This window comes from Somniosus microcephalus, chromosome 26 (genome assembly GCF_052327205.1).
Source record: "Somniosus microcephalus isolate GS21.2 chromosome 26, FLI_Smic_1.0, whole genome shotgun sequence".
Classification (NCBI taxonomy): Eukaryota; Metazoa; Chordata; class Chondrichthyes; order Squaliformes; family Somniosidae; genus Somniosus; species Somniosus microcephalus.
The window spans coordinates 41,778,094-41,801,332 of NC_141012.1; the positions used below are offsets into that span (position 1 = coordinate 41,778,094).

The window sequence follows — 23,239 nt, forward strand, 5'->3', positions numbered from 1 at the left end:
CCATGAGGACCCATTTCTGCACTGGAAGTCCTACTCCAGAGGACTTGCATGAAGGTCTGCTTTGTTTGCTCAATAGCTGACCATCGATCCTCAAGAGATGTCATTCTATTCTGAACAATGACCATGTTTTCAATACCCTTGCGACTAAGCTCCTCCATGGACTATGGAAGGAGTGAGTGTAGTGAATGCATAGCATAGACGCTTAGAAGGATACAAAGGACCCTCCCTGTGTGTTGTAAGTAGTTGTTGTCATGGCATCACAGTGATAGGAAGTGTGAGGACTGCATGGTAGAATAGTTAAGTGAATGTGACCATAGAGAAAGAGGGAATGGGTAAGGGTGCAGGGATGCAAGTGTCAAGTAGGATGTGGAGGAAGAGGTTGGCAAAGCAGAGTGCTGGTGAGGAGAGGCGATGGGGATCAGATTGAGGGTGATGGGAAAGTCATACTCACTTTTCCGGTGCGGAGAAGGTCATGAAACCTCTTCCTGCATTGCAGCCAGGTTCTGCGGCTCATTGAAATGGAGTTAACAACCTGGCCACTTGTAGCCACACAGTTTTTGTCTGCTGGGGTGGTTTTTCTCCCTGAGGAAGGGAACAGCACCTCCTTATTACAGCTGGCTCCGTGCACCAGAGCTTGGAGGGAGGGCTCATCAAACCGAGGAGCACACTTTTGCTTGATCGTTGCCATTTTCCACAATTCAACTCCTTCATATAAATTGCAGAGCCTTTGCAGTCTCCAGAAGAATCAAGGCTGCTTGCAGGCCTTAAATCCAACAGCATTGATGATGTCATCGGAGGCGATTTTCTGTATGAAAAGACTCATTGGGCCAGTGGTTCCCACACGCAGGAAATCAATTGGCCAATTAGGGGAAAATCCCACTTTTTCAAAACTTCACTTAGGAGTCGGGGTCCTGACACGAATCCCACCTGACGCACCCCCGCCCGCCCACACTGACAAAATCCAGCCCTTCGTCCCTCTCACAAAGTTTGTCCCTTGATGGGGGTCCTGCAGCCCACTTTGTTCCTGATCGACAGGGCAGGCAAGTGGGCAACCGGCTCTGAAATCAGGAACAGGAGGAGGCCTTTCAGCCCCTTGAGCCTGTTTCGCCATTCAATGAGATCATGGTTGATCTGTCCATTTACCTGCTGTGGTAAACCACTGTTTGTATTCCTGTTTGTCCTGTTTGTATTCCACTGTGTACATGCCTGGACATGCCTCGGCTGACTCCTCCCACAGGTCCTAGTATAAAGGTGACTGCTCCCCAGCCCTTGGTATCCTGGACCGGTCGACCACTCGAGGCAGACCTCCATTCTGTTGTTAATAAAAGCCTTTAGTTACTCTTCTAACTCTCAGTCTTTTATGAGTAATTGATAGCGCATCAATTTTATTAACAACATTTTTATAATGGAGAAGATCCTCACACCAGCATGCCTGGACTTAGATCATCGGGAGGCGGACTCATCCACCAAGTTTACTCACTGGCTTAAGTGTTTCGAAAAATTCCTGACCGCCTCCGAAGCAATCAAATCGGACGAGGACAAACTGGATGTCCTGACCTCCAAAGTGAACCACCGAGTGTACTCGGTCATCCAAGACGCGACCTCGTACGCGGATGCTATCAAGCTCCTCAAGGACCAGTACACGCGCCCAGTGAACGAAGTGTACGCCAGGCACCTCCTGGGGAGTCGTAAACAACAACCTGGGGAATCGACCGTGGAATACCTTCAGGCACTGTCTGTGCTTGGCCGGGCCTGTGGTTGTAAGGATGTAAAGGCCGCCGTGTACACAGAGGAACTTATCCGGGACGCTTTTGTAGCGGGCCACAGATCCAATTACACACGACAGCGACTGTTGGAGCAGAGTAACCTCGACCTCAACAAGGCCTCTGAACTCGCACTATCGTTGGATGCAGCCTACCAGGGCATGGATGCCTACTCCTCTGCACCGTGGACGCCGCGGGGAATGACAGCCTGGGACACGGTAGGACCGCCTCATAGCGCCGTGCCACCCCAGCCACACCCCAACAACGGCCCAACTACCGCAGCAGTGTCCCAAGGCCAGACAGCAGTGCCCCAAGGCCAGAAATGCTACTTCTGTGGCCAGGCAAAACACCCCAGAGCGCGCTGCCCGGCGAAAAACGCGATCTGCTCGGGCTGCGGGAAGAAGGGACACTACGCTAGCGTCTGCAGGGCCAAAGCCACCCCGAACCCCAGCAGCGCCGCGTGTGGGCCATGCGGGCCGCCATTTTGGACCTCCCCGGCCGTGTGCGAATCACCGGTACAGCAGCCATTTTGGACGCCTCCAGCCACATGGGGATCATGGACGCCGCCATCTTGGACGACAGCCGGGACGCAGCAGGCCCCCGACACCGCCTCATCTGATACCCGCAGCGACACACCGACCCCTACGCTGGCATCCGTTACACTGGACCAAGCGAGACCGCACCAACTGGCCAGTTCCACAATGGACATTAAGGTAAATGGTCACGATACAATCTGCCTTTTTGACTCTGGGAGCACGGAGAGCTTCATCCACCCCGACACGGTGCGGCGTTGCTCTCTCCCAGTCCTGCCTGCGCAACAGCGGATTTCTATGGCCTCCGAGTCCCAGTCGGCGGACATCGGCGGCTACTGCGTGGTGACACTCGTAGTAGACGGGACCGTGTACGATCATTTTAAACTTCTGGTCCTGCCTGACCTCTGCGCTGCCGTCCTGCTGGGGTTAGATTTTCAGTGCCACCTTAAAAGTGTTACGATGGCGTACGGTGGACCCCTACCCCCACTCACAGTCCGCAGCCAGCAGCTTCCAAATTGCCCGCCGCGCACCAGGTGCAACCTCTCCACACTCAGAGTCACCCCCCCACCACTGTTTGCTAACCTCACCCCCGACTGTAAGCCCATCGCCACAAAGAGCAGGCGATACAGTGCCGGGGACAGGGTTTTCATTAAAACCGAAGTGGAGCGGCTCCTGAAAGAAGGGATTATTGAGGGCAGCACCAGCCCCTGGCGAGCCCAGGTTGTGGTCGTTAAGACCAGCGAGAAGCAGCGCCTGGTCATCGACTACAGCCAGACAATAAATCGCTACACCCTGCTGGACGCCTACCCACTCCCCCGTATAGCTGATATGGTCAACCAGATCGCGCAGTACCGCGTCTTCTCGACCATTGACCTGAAATCAGCGTACCACCAGCTCCCCATCCGCCCTGAGGACCGCCAGTACACTGCCTTTGAGGCAAACGGCCACCTCTATCACTTCCTTAGGGTTCCCTTTGGCGTCACCAATGGGGTCTCCATCTTCCAAAGGGAGATGGACCGGATGGTAGATCAAAATGCGTTGCAGGCCACTTTCCCATATCTGGACAATGTGACCATCTGCGGCCGTGACTTGCAGGACCATGACGCAAACATCGAAAAATTCCTCCGCACCGCCCAACTCCTAAACCTGACATATAACAAGGAGAAGTGCATATTCCGCACAAACCGCCTCGCCATCCTTGGCTGTGTTGTGGAACACGGAGTCATCGGCCCCGACCCCGACCGGATGCGTCCCCTTATGGAACTCCCACTGCCCCACTGCCTCAAGGCCCTGAAGAGGTGCCTAGGGTTTTTCTCCTATTACGCCCAGTGGGTCCCCTACTATGCGGACAAGGCCCGTCCGCTGATCAAGTCCACCTCTTTTCCCTTGACGGCAGAGGCCCGCTTAGCCTTCCACCGTATCAAGGAGGACATTGCCAAAGCCACCATGCACGCAGTGGACGAATCCATCCCCTTCCAGGTGGAAAGCGACGCGTCCGACTTTGCCCTGGCCGCTACCCTCAATCAGGCGGGGAGACCCGTGGCCTTCTTTTCACGAACCCTCCAAGGCCCGGAGACCAGACACTCCGCTGTTGAGAAGGAGGCCCAGGCAATTGTGGAGGCTGTGCGTCATTGGAGGCACTACCTGGCCGGAAAACGATTTACCCTGCTCACTGACCAGCGTTCAGTTGCTTTTATGTTTAACAACAAGCAGAGGGGCAAAATCAAAAATGACAAGATCTTGAGGTGGAGAATCGAACTTTCCACCTACAACTACGAGATCTTGTACCGGCCCGGGAAGCTAAATGAACCCCCGGATGCGCTATCGCGTGGCACCTGCGCCAGCGCGCAGATCGATAGACTACGGGTCCTCCACAATGACCTCTGCCACCCGGGGGTCACCAGGTTCTTCCACCTCATCAAGGCCCACAACCTGCCTTACTCTATTGAGGAGGTCAGGACCATGACCAGGAACTGCCAAGTCTGCGCTGAGTGCAAACCACACTTTTATAGACCAGACAGGGCCCACCTGATAAAAGCCACTCGCCCCTTCGAGCGCCTGAGCGTTGATTTTAAAGGGCCTCTCCCCTCCTCCGACCGCAATGTGTACTTCCTCAATATTATTGATGAGTACTCCCGTTTCCCGTTCGCCATCCCCTGCCCGGACATGACCAGTGCCACGGTCATTAAATGTCTGAACGACCTCTTCACCCTGTTCGGTTTCCCCAGCTATATCCATAGCGACCGGGGCTCATCGTTTATGAGCGACGAACTCCGTCAGTACCTGCTAACTAGGGGTATTGCCACAAGCAGGACCACCAGTTACAACCCCCGGGGGAACGGACAGGTGGAAAGAGAAAATGCGACAGTTTGGAAGGCCGCCCTGCTAGCCTTAAAGTCTAGGGGCCTTCCGACCTCCCGCTGGCAGGATGTGCTCCCCGATGCGCTCCACTCTATTTGGTCACTGCTCTGCACTGCCACTAACGCCACCCCTCATGAGAAAATGTTTGTCTTCCCAAGGAAGTCCACATCGGGGACATCGCTACCGCCATGGCTGACGTCCCCAGGGCCGGTCCTACTGAGAAGACACGTGAGGACCCATAAAACGGACCCCCTGGTCGAGAGGGTCGACCTCCTCCACGCCAACCCCCAGTATGCTTACATCGCATACCCGGACGGGCGGGAGGACACAGTCTCCATAAGAGACCTTGCACCCTCGGGGACCACAGTAACCCACTACCCACTACCACCCCCCCCCACGATCCGATATCCAGCCCCAGCAGACGGCAGGCCTGGGCCCCGCGACCCGCTCGACATCTACGAGGACGACACGCCTGTGCCACAGCCTACGCTGGACTCGACGCCGGAAGCTTCACTACCCCTGCCGTCGCCACGCCGATCACAGCGGCAGACAAGACCTCCGGAGAGACTCCAATACACTAACTTTTAATACACTTCACCCCGCCGGACTCAATTTTAAACAAGGGGTGAATGTGGTAAACCACTGTTTGTATTCCTGTTTGTCCTGTTTGTATTCCACTGTGTACATGCCTGGACATGCCTCGGCTGACTCCTCCCACAGGTCCTAGTATAAAGGTGACTGCTCCCCAGCCCTTGGTATCCTGGACCGGTCGACCACTCGAGGCAGACCTCCATTCTGTTGTTAATAAAAGCCTTTCGTTACTCTTCTAACTCTCAGTCTTTTATGAGTAATTGATAGCGCATCACCTGCCTTGGTTCCATATCCCTTAATACCCTTGCCTAACAACAAAGACCTGCTAACTCAGCATAGAACGGGAATTAAATCTGGGACTTCCATGTGGTTCAGTACCGCATGGGGCAGTGCATTTCCCACAGAGCCATCCAGGCAGCTTGTGGGACTACTTGACAGGATTAACACCGAAGTCATTCAAGAAAACTGAGGACTTCTCCACTCAAGCCTTAACTAAACGGAGGCTGAATTAACAAAGATGGCCATTTACTCGGCATCAGGTTCTCTACAGATCTGTGACTGTAAATGCCCAGGGTTTTTATTCAGTGCCGCCAACACTCACCTGACCCAGCCTTTGTTCAGCAGCAGCTGGTAATCGTGGACTGTCAACTTGTGAGCCATGAGACCTGCAGAACAAAGAACGGACACTTAGTAAAAGGCGCTGCTCTCGCTGCAGAGTAGCCTGCATTGCTTTTACGACATAGCACTCTGCACTGCTTCCAAAGTACAGCACTCAGATCATTAGGGCTTCACCAGATATTCCTCACTTGATCAGCAACAAAGACCATTGCTGTAGGAGAGCCTTTGCTCCATATACCGTGGCTCAGTGGGTAGCACTCTTGCCTCTGAATCAGGAAATCATGGGTTCAAGTCACACCAGAGGCCCGAGCCCATAATCCGGGCTGGCACTCCAGTGCAGTACTGAGGGAGCGCTGCATTGCCGGAGGTGCTGACTTTTGGATGTGACGATAACCTGCTCTCTCAGGTAGGCGTAAAAGCTCCAATGGTACAATTTCAAAGAAGAGCAGGGGAGTTCTCCCCAGTGCCCTGGGGCCAATATTTATCCCCCAATCAACATCACTAAAACTGATTATCTGGTCATTATCTCATTACTGTTTGTGGGACCTTGCTGTGCGCAAATTGGCTGCCGCATTTCGCACATTACAACAGTGACTATACTTCAAAGGCACTTAATTGGTTGTAAAGCGTTTTGGGATGTCCTGAGGTTGTGAAAGGCACTATATAAATGCAAGTCTTTCTTGCTTGCTTTCTATAAACTGCAGTGAGGCTTACGCACAGTATTTGGTTCTATGGTGTTCCCAGGGGCCAAACAGAAACACTTCTCCACTGAATTGACACAAAGCACCCTCATGCTTTGAATAGTGATAGAATGTAGGCTTTAAACCACAAATCAGGTTTATTAAAATTAAAATGTAGATAGTAGCTGAATTTACTTGATTACAGAGCTTCTAATTTGCTCCTTCTCAGATACGAAAAGATAAGAAAATGTAGCGCTTTGCTAACTTTCGTTGTTCCTGGACCAGAGTCTGTAAAATAACATATACAAAAACAACTTGTATTTATAGGTGAGGTGTTCGTCCACCGGGGAGTTTCCAGCCCTTATCCTGATGAGATAAGAGGAGCCGGGAGAAGGCCGTCACATTTATCTCTAGAACAGGCACCGTTCTGGCTACAGAGCTGTCCATCAACAGGGCCCTTAAGCCTTCTATCTATTCCAAGGACAAACCCAAGTTGTGACAGCCTTGACACCAGAACCTGCTGATGTGACAAACAATCACAAGGAATTGATCTTTGCCTCCTGCAGCCGGTTAAACAATATTGAGTGACCAAGTCATTGATGTGAACTTGGCAATTAATCCTTCCTTGGAAGTTATGCTAAACCTTTATAAATCACTACTTAAGCCTCAGCTGGAGTATTGTGTCCAATTCTGGGCACCGCATTTTTAGGAAGGATGTCAAGGCCCTGGAGAGGGTGCGGAGGAGATTTACTAGAATATCAGGGATGAGGGACTTCAGTTATGTGGAGAGACTGGACAAGCTGGGATTGTTCTCCTTAGAGCAGAGATGGTTAAGGGGAGATTTAACAAAGGTGTTCAAATAAGGAGAAACTGCTTCCACTGGGAGGGTCGGTAACCAGTGGACACAGATTTCAGATAATTGGAAAAAGAACCAGAGGGGAAATGAGATTTGATTTTTTTACTCAGCGAGTTGTTATGATCTGAAAGGCAGTACCTGAAGGGGCGGTGGAAGCAGACTCAATCAATAGCTTTCAAAAGAGAATTGGATATATACTTGAAAAGGAAAATTTTGTAGGGCTATGTAGGGGAGTGCAATTGATTGGATATCTCTTTCAAAGAGCCGGCACAGACATGATGGGCCAAATGGCCTCCTTCTGTGCTGTGTGATGCGAAGGTGCATTTTGACAGTGATCTGTATCTTTTCCAACATGGAGAAAACATGCCAGCAGAGAGAGACAGCAGTGTGCAGGAATCAAATTTAAAATGATTAGTCACATCTGATAAGTTTAAGATGATAATTGACAAGGACATAAGTATGACAAAAACCAGGGTAATAGATTGGAGAAAAGCTGATTTTGAGAAGTCAAATAAACAATTAGGAAGGCAAAGAGGAACTATGAAATTAAATTATCAAGGAACATAAAGCAAGATTCTGAAGGGGATTGACAGGGTAGATGCGGAGAGGTTGTTTCCCCTGGCTGGTGTGTCTAGAACTAGGGGGCACAGTCTCAGAATAAGGGGTAGACCATTTAAGAGCGAGATGAGGAGGAATTTCTTCACTCAGAGTTGTGAATCTTTGGACTTCTCTACCCCAAAGGGCTGGAGATGTTGATTCTTTGAGTATATCCAAGGCTGAGATAGATAGATTTTTGGACTCTAGGGGAATCAAGGGATATGGAGATCTGGCAGAAAAATGGAGTTGAGGTCGATGATCAGCCATGATCTTACTTAATGGCGGAGCAGGCTCGAGGGGCCGTATGGCCTACTCCTGCTCTTATTTCTTATGTTCTTATGTTCTAAAATAGTAAAATATTTTACAGGCACATCAATAAAAAAAAGGTTGGGATGGGAATAGGGCCATTAAGGGATAGACAGGGTAATACCACAAGTAACGATAGAGAGATGACAGAAATATTAAATCATTATTTCGCTTCAGTATTTACCAGGGAGATAGAACAGGTAGACATGACATTGGATAGTGAAATTAGTAATGAGATAAGTGCATTTAAAATAAAAAAGAGGGGATATATTAAATAAACTAATCAGACTCAAAGAGGATAAAACCCCTGGTCCGGATGGATTGCATCCACGCATTTTAAAAGAATCTAGGGAAGAGATAGCAGAGGCATTACTACGCATATTTAATAATTTGTTAGAAAAAGGTGTAGTGCCAGAGGACTGGCGGATAGCTAACGTAATACAGGAAGCTTTGTGCTATCCAGCACCGACGGGACCGAGCTGCTGCCGTTCCCTCAAAACTGCCGTACACTCCAGAGCTAATGTTGAAACATACGGAGATTTTCATCTCCGTATGAATCAACAAACCCTGTTGCTTAGCAACAGCCTCTAAACAATCGGCAAGCATCTCTGTAGCGTCTCTAGCTGAAGCTGTTGCTTAGCTACAGACGTTGCAGAGCTTGACTGTTCAAAAAAAACAAAGAAAAGAAACGAAAAGAATAAAAAACGGCTCCTGATTTTTGCCGGTGGCTCGAGCTTGCCGGACGGTTCGCCTCCGGATAACACAAAGTTTCCTGTATCTATATTTAAGAAGGGGGATAGAACATGTCCAGGGAATTATAGACCAGTCAGCTTAACATCGGTGGTAGAAAAAAATAATGGAATCCCTACTAAAGGAGAAAAAAGAACATCTAGAAACCAAAATCATAGTAATGAATAGTCAGCATGGATTTCAAAAGGGAAAGTCTTGCTTGACCAACCTCATTGAATTTTTTGAAGAGGTAACAGAGAGAGTAGACAATGGTAATGCAGTGGATGTAATTTATCTAGATTTTCAAAAGGCCTTCGATAAGGTACCCCATAATAGATTGATGAACAAGGTCAGAGAATGCGGAGTCAGGGGACAAGTAGCAGAATGGCTAGCTAGCTGGCTTCAAGACAGAAAACAGAGAGTAGGAGTAAAGGGTAGCTATTCACAGTGGCAGAAGGTGGGTAGTGGTGTTCCACAAGGATCAGTGCTGGGACCACTGTTGTTCACAATTTATATTAATGATTTAGAATTTGGAATCAAAAACACAATTTCTAAATTTGCAGATGATACCAAATTGGTTTGGGGGCGGGGGGGGGAAGAGGGGGGGGTATAGTCAATACTGAGGAGGACTGCAACAAATTACAGGAGGACATTAATAAACTTGCAGAATGGGCATAAATATGGCAAATGAAGTTCAACACAGATAAATGTGAGGTATTACATTTTGGTAGGAAGAATAGGGAGGTCACTTATTACACACATGGAACTGCACCCCAACACAAGTCAACACCCATGGAACTGCACCCCAACACAAGTCAGCACCCATGGAACTGCACCCCAACACAAGTCAACACCCATGGAACTGCACCCCAACACAAGTCAGCACCCATGGAACTGCACCCCAACACAAGTCAACACCCATAGAACTGCACCCCAACACGCGTCAACACCCATAGAACTGCACCCCAACACGAGTCAACACCCATGGAACTGCACCCCAACACAAGTCAGCACCCATGGAACTGCACCCCAACACAAGTCAACACCCATGGAACTGCACCCCAACACGAGTCAACACCCATAGAACTGCACCCCAACACGAGTCAACACCCATAGAACTGCACCCCAACACAAGTCAGCACCCATGGAACTGCACCCCAACACAAGTCAACACCCATGGAACTGCACCCCAACACAAGTCAACACCCATGGAACTGCACCCCAACACAAGTCAGCACCCATGGAACTGCACCCCAACACAAGTCAGCACCCATGGAACTGCACCCCAACACAAGTCAACACCCATGGAACTGCACCCCAACACGAGTCAACACCCATAGAACTGCACCCCAACACAAGTCAGCACCCATGGAACTGCACCCCAACACAAGTCAGCACCCATGGAACTGCACCCCAACACAAGTCAACACCCATAGAACTGCACCCCAACACGAGTCAGCACCCATGGAACTGCACCCCAACACAAGTCAACACCCATAGAACTGCACCCCAACACGAGTCAACACCCATAGAACTGCACCCCAACACGAGTCAGCACCCATAGAACTGCACCCCAACACAAGTCAACACCCATAGAACTGCACCCCAACACGAGTCAACACCCATAGAACTGCACCCCAACACAAGTCAACACCCATAGAACTGCACCCCAACACGGGTCAACACCCATAGAACTGCACCCCAACACGAGTCAACACCCATAGAACTGCACCCCAACACGAGTCAACACCCATAGAACTGCACCCCAACACAAGTCAACACCCATAGAACTGCACCCCAACACGAGTCAACACCCATAGAACTGCACCCCAACACGGGTCAACACCCATAGAACTGCACCCCAACACGAGTCAACACCCATAGAACTGCACCCCAACACGCGTCAACACCCATAGAACTGCACCCCAACACGAGTCAACACCCATAGAACTGCACCCCAACACGGGTCAACACCCATAGAACTGCACCCCAACACGCGTCAACACCCATAGAACTGCACCCCAACACAAGTCAGCACCCATGGAACTGCACCCCAACACAAGTCAGCACCCATGGAACTGCACCCCAACACAAGTCAACACCCATGGAACTGCACCCCAACACAAGTCAGCACCCATGGAACTGCACCCCAACACAAGTCAACACCCATGGAACTGCACCCCAACACAAGTCAGCACCCATGGAACTGCACCCCAACACAAGTCAACACCCATGGAACTGCACCCCAGCACAAGTCAGCACCCATGGAACTGCACCCCAACACAAATCAACACCCATGGAACTGCACCCCAACACAAGTCAACACCCATGGAACTGCACCCCAACACAAGTCAGCACCCATGGAACTGCACCCCAACACAAGTCAGCACCCATGGAACTGCACCCCAACACAAATCAACACCCATGGAACTGCACCCCAACACAAGTCAACACCCATGGAACTGCACCCCAACACAAGTCAGCACCCATGGAACTGCACCCCAACACAAGTCAGCACCCATGGAACTGCACCCCAACACAAGTCAGCACCCATGGAACTGCACCCCAACACAAATCAACACCCATGGAACTGCACCCCAACACAAGTCAACACCCATGGAACTGCACCCCAACACAAGTCAACACCCATGGAACTGCACCCCAACACAAGTCAGCACCCATGGAACTGCACCCCAACACAAGTCAGCACCCATGGAACTGCACCCCAACACAAGTCAACACCCATGGATCTGTATCCCAATATGTTTCAACAAATGAGGAAGGAAAATGAAAGCAAAACTCTACAGACTTAGATCTGTGATCATTTGCACAGATTTCAAAAACGCTTAGGGGGAGAAATTCGGTATTGCCCCGTTTGGGGTGCAATTATCGGCTGGGCGCAAAGTTTAGCACCTGCTGGTAATTATCACCTCCGACTGCAAACTTGGCTTCTATCGCCCCTGGAGGTGATTGGAACACTAAATCAGGCGCTACACACCTCTCTTAAGGCGCTAACGCCAAGGAGCGAGGCGCTACCTCAGCGCGCTGGTGAAGCTCAGGCGATGTCAGTTAGCGATGGAACACAGACACACTGTCACCGACCAGTTCTTAAAGGGAAGGGTCGATCTTGCTCTCCAGCCACACCCTGCTCATTGCAGCCTTGAATCGCGGCCTGGAGAGACCTGTACATCAATTCTGCTGGAAAGAACAATGGAGAGGTCCAGAGAAAGTGCTCAGAGTGCAGCCCCCACAGTCTCTTCTAAATCGATGCAAGGAAGGTTAAATCAAAATGAACCTGCAAAGTGTTGCTCAGTACCCAAAACTCCTTCACACAGCGTTGAAACTCTCCAGAAGTGTCCCTCTCTCTGAGTGCGTGGTGCAAAAATGTCGCCGACTAAAAATGGTAGGAAGCGGCCGCCTATAAATCGCGTTCCCCCAGTCCCTTCCCAGCTGCAAAGCGTTCCCCTCTACCTGTTGTTGCTAGTGGCAGGCAGAAAGACAGGGGGCGCCACTCAATATCGGGTCCGTGGCGCTACACACTCGACTGACGTCACAACCTGCGGGTGCAGGAGATCGTGGCGGTAGTGTTTAGCGCCGCCGCAAAACGTCTGGTCAATTTTGCGAGCGGCGAAAACACTGTCGCTCCCAGGCGCTAGTTGCTTTGCGCTCCATTAGCGCCCTCTTAGGGCACTAACGGGAGCCACTAATCAACCGAATTTTTCCCCCTTAGTATTTTTCAAAAAAAACTTGCCCCAGTGATGGAACCATAATTGGAGGTTGCCAAAACTGCTGGAACTTCACCAGGACACGGCTTTTGCATGACATAGCTAGGGGTAAATGACCAGTGGCACTAGCAGCAGAATTGCAGACGACTGCTTGCACACTCTCACAAATGCAAGTAAAAGATCACATAGTTCCACCTTAAAAGTGTCTTTAAAGGACAGTCATCGTCCAGTGTATTTTCTGTCTGCATAGGTGACCTACCTCATGGCACCTAAAGCATCTAAAACTGTACCAGTAGATAAAAATAGCCTTTAATAATCTACACCCACATATGCCCACAGGATTCTACACATATGAACAGCACTCGGTCTAGCTGTGTTAGTGCGTTGTTATGGTTGCATTTGCATTTCCTGCGGCAATGATCACCACAGTCAAATACACTAATTTTAGTAGAAAACACTTTACACACAATAACGTAAATGTAACAGAGTAGATGCTGAGAGGTTGTTTCCCCTGGCTGGTGTGTCTAGAACTAGGGGCTTAGTTTCAGGATAAGGGGTCGGCCATTTAAGATCGAGATGAGGAGGAATTTCTTCACTCAGAGGGTTGTGAATCTTTGGAATTCTCTGCCTCAGAGGGCTGTGAATGCTGAGTCTTTGAGTATATTCAAGGCCGAGTTACTGTAGATAGACTTTTGGACTCTAGGGGAAATCAAGGGATATGGAGATCAGGCAGGAAAGGAGTTGAGGTCGATGATCAGCCGTGATCTTATTGAATGGCGGAGCAGGCTCGAGGGGCCGTACGGCCTACTCCTGCTCCTATTTCTTATGTTCTTATGTATATTTACTGGACAAACAACTATCGCCAGTCAGTATGAAACTTCGCAATCTTTCAAAGTTTGTAATACTGGCATGTGTTTATCAGACATCTTAGTGAAGCTTCTAGGTTTTTTCTACAGCACAACAGTGACTACACTTCCAAAGTACTTCATTGGCTGTAAAGCGCTTTGGAACAACAACAACTTGCATTTATATAGCACCTTTAACGCTACCTCTCTTTCCTCCTTTAAGACGCTCCTTAAAACCTACCTCTTTGACCAAGCTTTTGGTCACCTGCCCTAATTTAACCTTATGTGGCTCGGTGTCAAATTTTTTGTCTTAAAATACTCCTGTGCAGCGCCTTGGGACGTTTTACTACGTTAAAGGCGCTATATAAATACAAGTCATTGTTGTTGTTGTTAAACGTCCCAAGGTGCTTCACAGGAGCGTTATCAAACAAAATTTGTCACCGAGCCACATAAGGAGATATTAGGGCAGGTGACCAAAAGCTTGGTCAAAGAGGTAGGTTTTAAGGAGCGTCTTAAAAGGAGGAAAGAGGTAGCGAGGCGGAGAGGTTTACGCAGGGAATTCCAGAACTTAGGGCCCAGGCAACAGAAGGTACGGCCACCAAAGGTTGAGCGATTATAATCAGGAATGCTCAAGAGAGCAGAATCGGAGGAGCGCAGATATCTCGGGGGGTTGTGGGGCTGGAGGAGATTACAGAGATAGGGAGGGGCGAGGCCATGGAGGGATTTGAAAACAAGGATGAGAATTTTGAAATCGAGGTGTTGCTTAACCGGGAGCCCATGTAGGTCACTGAGCACAGGGGTGATGTGTGAACGGGACTTGGTGCGAGTTAGGACACGGGCAGCCAAGTTTTGGATGACCTCAAGTTTATGTAGGGTGCGTTGGAATAGTCAAAGCTAGAGGTAACAAAGGCATGGATGAGGGTTTCAGCAGCGGATGAGCTGAGGCAAGGGCCGGAGATGAGCGATGTTACGGAGGTGGAAATAGGCGGTCTTATTTATGCCGTGGATATGTGGTCGGAAGCTCATTTCAGGTTCAAATATGACACCAAGGTTGCGAACAGTGTGGTTCAGCCTCAGATAGATGTTAGAGAGAGGGATGGAGTCAATGGCTAGGGAACGGAGTTTGTGGGGGTCGGATAAGCAGTCTTACAATTTAGAGACCGTGGAGGGGTCGAGAGAAGAGGTAGTGAGGTAGAGCTGGGTGTCGTCAGCGTACATGTGGAAACTGACGCTGTGTTTTTGGATGATGTCACCAAGAGCAGCATGTAGATGAGAAATAGGAGGGGGCCAAGGATAGATCCTTGGGGACACCAGAGGCAACGATGCGGGAGCGGGAAGAGAAGACATTGCTGGAGATTCTCTGGCTACGATTAGATAGCTAAGAATGGAACCAGGCGAGTGCAGTCCCACTCAGCTGGACAACGGTGGATAGGCATTGGAGAAGGATGGAGTGGTCAACCTTGTCAAAGGCTGCAGACAAGTCAAGAAGGACGAGGAGAGATAGTTTACCTTTGTCACAGTCATAAAGGATGTCATTTGTAACTTTGATGAGAGCCATTTCCGTACTGTGGCAGGGGCGGAAACCTGATTGGAGGGATTCAAACATGGAATTACGGGAAAGATGGGCATGGATTTGGGAGGTGACAACACATTCAAAGACTTGAGAGGAAAGGGAGATGGCGATGGGGCAGTAGTTTGCAAGGACGGAAGGGTCAAGGGTTGTTTTTTTTTTGAGAGGGGTGATGACGGCAGATTTGAGGGAGAGAGGGACAGTACCCAAGGAGAACCATTAACAAAGTCAACTAACATGGGAGCCAGAAAAGGAAGTTGGGTGGTCAGCAGTTTGGTGGGAATAGGTTCGAGCAAGCTGGAAGTGGGTCTCATGGACAGGATGAGCGCGGAGAGGTGACGAGGGGAGATCGGACAGAAACTGGAGAAAGATGCGAGTTCAGGACTAGGGCAGGGGGAAACTTTAAAGCAAGTTTGGCCCGGTGGGCTAGGGGAAGGAAGGGAAGTGGCAGAGGCAGCTGAACGGATAGTCTCAATCTTAGAGACAAATAAGTCCCTGAGCTCCTCACACTTGTTGTCGAGGCGAGGGTGGAGGAGACAGGGGAGAGGGGTTTAAGAAGACGGTTAGCAGTGGAGAATAGAAGCCGGGGTTTGTCTTTGCATTCCAGAATGATTCTGAAAGAGTGAGCAAGGGGGCCAAGGATAGATCCTTGGGGGACACCAGAGGTAACGATGCGGGAGTGGGAAGAGAAGCCGTTGCAGGTGATTCTCTGGCTACGATTAGATAGATAAGAATGAAACCAGGTGAGTGCAGTCCCACCCAGCTGGACGATGGTGGAGAGGCGTTGGAGAAGGATGGAGTGGTCAACCGTGTCAAAGGCTGCAGACAGGTCAAGAAGGACGAGGAGGGATAGTTTACCTTTGTCACAGTCACAAAGGATGTCATTTGTAACTTTGATGAGAGCTATTTCGGTACTGTGGCAAGGGCGGAAACCTGATTGGAGGGATTCGAACATGGAATTGCAGGAAAGATGGGCACAGATTTGGGAGGCGACAACACATTCAAAGACTCGAGAGGAAATGGAGATTGGAGATGGGACAGTAGTTTGCAAGGACGGAGTGGTCAAAAGTTGGTTTTTTGACAAGAGGGGTGATGATGGCAGGTTTGAGGGAGAGGGGGCAGTTCCTGAGGAGAGAGAACCGTTAACAATGTCAGCTAACATGGGAGCCAGAAAAGGAAGTTCAGTGTTCAGCCAAATAAGGTGGTTAAGAAGGCACACGGGATACTTTGAAATAATAACAGAAAATGCTGGAAATACTCAGCAGGCCAGGCAGCATCCGTGGAGAGAGAAACAGAGTTAACGTTTCAGGTCTGGGACCCTTCATCAGAACTGGAAAAAGCTGGAGATGTAACAGATATTAAGCAGGTGCAGAGACGGGGGGGGGGGGGGGGTGGTTAGGAGGGGAGGAAGGAGTAGAAAGAACATCCTGTGCTTTTGTAAGAGGCAGGAAAGATAAAATGTTGCAAATGGGAATGGCAAAAATCATACTGCATGAAAAATGGGGGCAGGGATAATTATCTGAAATTGTTAAACTCAATGTTGAGTCCGGCAGGCTGCAAAGTGCCCAATCGAAAGATGAGGTGCTGTTCCTCGAGCTTACGTTGAGCTTCATTGGAACAATGCAATAGCCCGAGGACAGAGAGGTCAGAGTGGGAGTGAAGCGGTGAATTAAAGTGACAGGCGACCGGAAGCTCAGGGTCACCCGTACGGACTGAATGGAGGTGTTCCACAAAGCAGTCGCCCAATCTGCGTTTGGTCTCCCCAATGTAGAGGAGACCGCATCGTGAGCAGCGAATACAGTGTATTAAATTGCAAGAAGTACAAGTAAATCGCTGTTTCACCTGGAAGGGGTGTTTGGGGCCCTGGACAGTGGGAAGGGAGGAGGTAAAAGGGCATGTGTTGCATCTCCCGCGCTTGCACGGGAAGGTGCCAGGTGAAGGAGAAGGGCTGTTGGGGGTGATTGAGGAGTGGACCAGGGAGTTGCGGAGGGAGCGGTCCCTTCGGAATGCTGAAAGGGGAGGTGAGGGGAAGATGTGTTTGGTGGTGGGATCACGTTGGAGGTGGCAGAAATGGCGGAGGATGATCCGTTGAATGTGGAGGCTGGTGGGGTGAAAGGTGAGGACAAGGGGAACCCTATCGTGGTTCTGGGAGGGAGGGGCAGGGCTGAGAGCAGAAGTGCGGGAAATAGAACGGACACGGTCAAGGGCCGTGTCAACCACGGTAGAGGGGAATCCTCGGTTGAGGAAAAAGGAAGACATGTCAGAAGCACTGGTATGGAAGGTGGCATCGTCAGAACAGACGCGGCGGAGACTGAGAAACTGGGAGAAAGGAATAGAGTCCTTACAGGAAGCGGGGTGGGAGGAAGTGTAGTCCAGGTAGCTGTGGGAGTCAGTGGGCTTGTAGTGGATGTTTGTTGAAAGCCGATCGCCAGAAATGGAGATGGAGAAGTCAAGGAAGGGAAGGGAAGAGAAGAGTCAGAGATGGACCATGCGAAGGTGAGGGCAGGGTGGAAATTGGAAGTAAAGTGAATGAACTTATCCAGTTCAGGGCGAGAGCAGGAAACGGCACCAATACAGTCATCGATGTACCGGAAAAAGAGGTGAGGGAGGGGACCTGAGTAGGACTGGAACAAAGAATGTTCCACATGTCCCATGAACAGGCAGGCATAGCTAGTGCCAATGCGGGTTCCCATAGCAACACCTTTAATTTGGAGGAAGTGAGTGGAGTCAAAGGAGAAGTTGTTCAATGTGAGAACAAGTTCAGCCAGGCGGAGGAGGGTGGTGGTGGATGGGGACTGGTTGGGCCTCTGTTCAAGGAAGAAACAGAGCGCCCGAAGGCCGTCCTGGTGGGGGATGGAGGTGTAGAGGGATTGGACGTCCATAGTGAAAAGGAGACGGTTGGGGCCAGGAAACTGGAAACTGTTAAAGTGACGGAGGGCGTCGGAAGAGTCGCGAATGTAGGTGGGAAGAGACTGGACAAGGGGAGAAAAAATAGAGTCAAGATAGGAAGAGATAAGTTCTGTGGGGCAAGAACAGGCTGAAACGATGGGTCTACCAGGGCAGTCCTGTTTGTGGATCTTGGGAAGGAGGTAGAAGCGGGCTGTGCGGGGTTGGGGGACTATGAGGTTGGCGGCCATGGAGGGAAGATCTCCAGAGGAGATGAGGTCAGTGACACACTTGGAAACAATGGCTTGATGTTTGCTAGTGGGGTCATGGTCCAGGCGGAGGTAGGAGGAGGTGTTGGAGAGTTGGCGTTCAGCTTCCGCACGGTAGAGGTCGGTTCGCCAAACAACAACAGCACCACCCTTATCAGCAGGTTTAATGATAATGTTAGGGTTGGATCGGAGAGAATGGAGTGCTGCAAGTTCAGAGGGAGTTAGGTTGGAGTGAGTGAGGGGAACAGAGAAATGGAGACGGCCGATGTCACGTCGGCAGTTAGCAATGAAAAGATCCAGAGAGGGTAGAAGGCCAGAGGGAGGGATCCAAGTAGAACGAGAATTTAGAAAGTGGGAGAAAGGATCAGCCGTGCGGGGGGGAAGACTCCTGGCCAAAGAAGTGGGCACGGAGACGAAGGCGACGGAAGAAGAGCTCAGCATCGTGCCGAGCTCGAAATTCATTCAGGTGGGGGCGTAAGGGGATGAAGCTCAGGCCTTTGTTCAGGACTGAACGTTCGGGGTCAGAGAGGGGAAGGTCAGAGGGGATAGTGAAAACACGGCAGGGGGTGAGACTGGAAGAAGGGATCGGATCGGAGGAAAGTAACGGGGAAAATGGTTCTGGGGGGGCGTTGGTGTCCACGAGTTGACGAAGCTCGCGATCCTTGACATCAGAAAGGAGGTATGTATAAAACACTAGTTAGGCCACAGCTTGAGTACTGCGTACAGTTCTGGTCACCACATTACAGGAAGGATGTGATTGCGCTAGAGAGGGTACAGAGGAGATTTACGAGGATGTTGCCAGGACTGGAGAATTTTAGTTATGAGGGAAGATTGGATAGGGATAGACTGGAGTTGTTTTCTTTGGAACAGAGGAGGCTGAGGGGAGATTTAATTGAGGTGTATAAAATTATGAGGGGCCTAGATAGAGTGGATAGGAAGGACCTATTTTCCTTAGCAGAGAGGTCAATAACCAGGGGGCATAGATTTAAAGTAATTGGTAGAAGGATTCGAGGGGAGTTGAGGAGAATTTTTTTCGCCCAGAGGGTGGTGGGGGTCTGGAACTCACTGCCTGAAAGGGTGGGAGAGGCAGGAACCCTCATCACAACCCTCGTGCTTGGATATGCACCTGAAGTGCCAAAACACTCAAGACTACGGGCCAAGAGCTGGAAAGTGGGATTAGGCTGGAGAGCTCTTTTTCGGCTGACACAGACACAATGGGCCGAATGGCCTCTTTCTGTGCCGTAAACTTCTATGATTCTGTGTACAAAAAGGTTACAGTACGCTGTGCGAGTTTGAGTATTGAGATCACATGCTCAACAAGAGTCTATTACTCATTCTTTACTAATCATAAATGCAATTAGTCACATCTAGATTCCCACTTAGCTAGATGAGGCTAGTGGCTCATTTAAGGACAACACTGCTCTAAAGCACTCTACCCGGGTCAGAAGGTCAAGGGCGAAAAGTCAATGGAAAGGAAAATCAGGTGGGCGTGACAATCAGCTCCCGCCCGTCTTGTGCCCCGAGGGAGGGGGATGCACAATCTTTCAGTCACTATTCCCTTGCTCTTTGTACCACTATCCAAAACCCTTTCCCCTTGTGTTGCCAATGGCGGCTTCAAATCCAGTCCACAGCATAAATGGGCCAGACTCCACAGCACCAAGCAACCGTGATAGACCGAACTACTTCAAAGGCAGTTTTACGGTGCTGTTCGGATTTTTGGACTGGCATTGCTTTCCCCCCCACATTTATATTCCCACCTGGCACAGTTCCCCTCATTTACATTCCCCTCCGGATGCAGCTCTCTTGCGTTTACCAGTCACTGCTCGCCCTGTTTCTATTATAAACATATAAGATTGTGAAGGGGTTGGATCGGGTGGATGCGGGGAGGATGTTCCCGATGATGGGTGAAACTAGAACTAGGGGGCATAGTCTTAGAATAAGGGGCTGCTCTTTCAAAACTGAGATGAGGAGGAACTACTTCACTCAGAGGGTGGTAGGTCCATGGAATATGCTGCCCCAAAAAGCTGTAGAAGCTACATCATTACATAAATTTAAAACAGAAATAGACAGTTTCCTAGAAGTAAAGGGAATTAAGGGTTACGGGGAGCGGGCAGGAATTTGGACGAGTCTAGGTTCGGATCGGACATGGCCCTGTGGGTAGTGGAGCGGGCCCAGGGGCCGTGTAGCCTGATCCTGCTCCTATTTCGTGTGTCTAATTCTGTTAGATTCAGGAGATGATTCTGTGATAGTAGATTGGCGGTTAGGATCAGATCAGCCATGATCTTATTGAATGGCGGAGCAGGCTCGAGGGGCCGATTGGCCTACTCCTGCTCCTATTTCTTATGTTCTTATTATATTCTTCACTGTTTGCAAAGCATAGGTATCAGCCATGGCTCAGTGGGTAGCACTCTCGCCTCCAAGTCAGAAGGTCGTGTGTTCAAGCCCCCCCTCCGCCAGACCTTGAGCACCTAATCTCGGCCGGCACTGAGGGAGTGCTGCGCTGTGTTTCAGATGAGATGTTAAAGTGAGGTCCCATCAGGTGGTCATAAAACATCCTGTGGCACTATTTGAAGAAGAGCAGGAGACTTCTCCCCGGTGTCCTGGCCAACCTTTATCCCTCAACCACCATCACTAAAACAGCTTATCTGGTCATTAATCTCCTTGCTGTTTGTGGCACCTTGTTCTATGCAGTTTGGCTGCCACATTTTCCTACTTTACAACAGTGACTATGCTTCAAAAGTACTTTATTGGCTGCAAAACGCTTTGGGGTATTGTGAAAGGTGCCATATAAATGCAAGTTGTCCCTTGCACATGCATAGAAGTTTCAATGGAAAGATACTGGTGGGAGCGGAGGAACAGATTCCAATACACAATTCCCTGAAGATGCGAGTGCAGATAGACAAAGCCATAAAAAGATCAATAACATTTGGGTTTTATAAATAGGAGCATAGAGTAGTTTACAAAGAGGTAATGATAAATTTGTACAAGGCAATGGTTCGGCCACAGTTGGAGTATTGTGTGCAGTGTTGGGCACCCCATTGTAGAAAGCACACCAAAGCCACAGGGAACAAAGTGTAGATTCACCAGGATGATACAGGAAACTCTCTGGTATCCGGCACCAACGTGACCGGGATGGTGCCGGTTGATTAAAAATTCCGGATGACGGAGAGGGTTATCTACCGAGGCTATTTTTAACAAACAAAGAGTCAGACTCCTGTTATTGAGGTGTTCCGACTTCCGACAGCGCCAAGAAGCCGAGTAGTGGCAGTTTGGAGAACTACCCCCACTGACTAACTCGGCCACCACGGGAGACTCGGACTCGGCAACATTTCCGGTTATTGAGGTGTTTTCGGAGTATGAATTTTGCCGGTTAATAGAGAATTCCGGATATTTAGGTGCCGTTTAAACGAGAGTTTCCTGTACCAGGGATGGGAAACTACAGTTATAAGGAGAGATGCAAGGTACTGGGACTATTTCCACTGGAGCAGAGGGGGCTAGGAGGAGATTTAAGAGGCTATTAAAGTACAAAGGGGGAAAAATTCAGTTGCTTTGCACCTCCAGTTAGCGCCGAGGGGGTGCTAAGCATCTAGCGCCCGGGCCGGGCACCACTAACGCCTCCTGCGAAATTCAGCCATCGCCATGCGCAGCGCCCTGCTCACACCCCAGCCGCAAACATGGCTCATGCCCTCTGACCTACCGCCAGACGCTATGTCCGAGAGGGTCAGGGTGGTGCTTTTGCGGCCGGGATGATGCAAATTAAAGGGCAGGTGCCGGGCGGCCATTTTTTCTGAGCCGCCTGCCAGCACCTGCCCCCTCTTACCTCCTCCTGCGGGGTGCCGGCCGCGATCAGTTAGCTTGGCACTCCTCTCGAGTGCCAGGTTGTTTTGCCGTCACCCCGCTCCCCGGTGGTCCAGCACGGCCCCGGTGCGCACTGCGCTAGGCCCCTCCCCTTTAATCAGGGGAGGGAGGCCTGCAGTACCGCGGTGCTACGTGTCGGCGCGCGTGGCGCTGTTGCACGTAGCACCGTGATATTCAATAGGAGTGTCCCAAGAGGGAGGGGAAGTGCTTCCAGTAGCACCCCGCCTCCTGCTTGGGCACTAACATTCAATTTCGGGCGTGTGGTCGCTAACTTTTTCAGGGCACTAAAAATAGCGCCCTGGCGAAGTTATTGCCCTTAAGGGGGCACAAGCCAATTTTTCCCCCAAAGACTTACAGCAGGGTGATAGGGAAAAACTACTTTCTCTGGTTGGGAAGTCAGTGACGAGGGGTCTTTAATTTAAAATAGCCACTAAGAGAACAAGGAGAAAGGTCAAGAGAAATTTCTTCATGGAGCGAACTGTCAGAACATAGAATGCTTTGCCACAGGGGTCAACTAAGGCAGCACAGCACGCCTTAAGGGAAAAATGAACAGACAATTGAAACTTGTGTAGATTTGATCGGCTGAATAGACTGCTTCTGCTGGAAACTGCTATTTAAAGTCAGTGTACTGGACTGTTGATAAACCTTCTAATGACAAAGCTGATTGGTAGATGTAAACTCTGCTTGATCATTAAATATTTACTTAAAACATTAACGTATCAGCCAGAACATGCCACATCCAGATTCTTTATTCCCCATGAAATGTTGATGTCCAAGTTGGTCACCCACTCTACGGATTCTGGTGATACAGAGCGAATGAAGCTATGCTCCCAGGGAAGGATCTCAGCGAGCAATGGTTCACAAGATGCTCGGTGGGTTTCAGCCTCGCCACAGTCCTTCACCTTCCAGTTATGCAGCCGGTGTTGGCAGCGCCCGGATGAGGTTCCGATGCGGCCGGCAGTGACCCACATTTTACGTGGTGCGGTGAAGCCGGGTGGCTGATTCCCCGAGGTCGGTGATCAGGTCCTCATTAATAGGCAGGGCCTGGTTGT

General features: G+C 50.1%; 1 protein-coding gene across 1 annotated transcript in view; it reads right to left on the reverse strand.

Moving 5' to 3' along the window:
* Positions 1–23,239, reverse strand: part of LOC147100412 (arginyl-tRNA--protein transferase 1-like) — a 105,985-nt gene that overhangs the window by 52,201 nt on the left and 30,545 nt on the right. Inside the window, exon 2 of the mRNA XM_085968098.1 lies at positions 5,850–5,913. Within this exon, the coding sequence (XP_085824224.1) occupies positions 5,850–5,913 (64 nt within the window). The remainder of the gene's footprint in view (positions 1–5,849; positions 5,914–23,239) is intronic.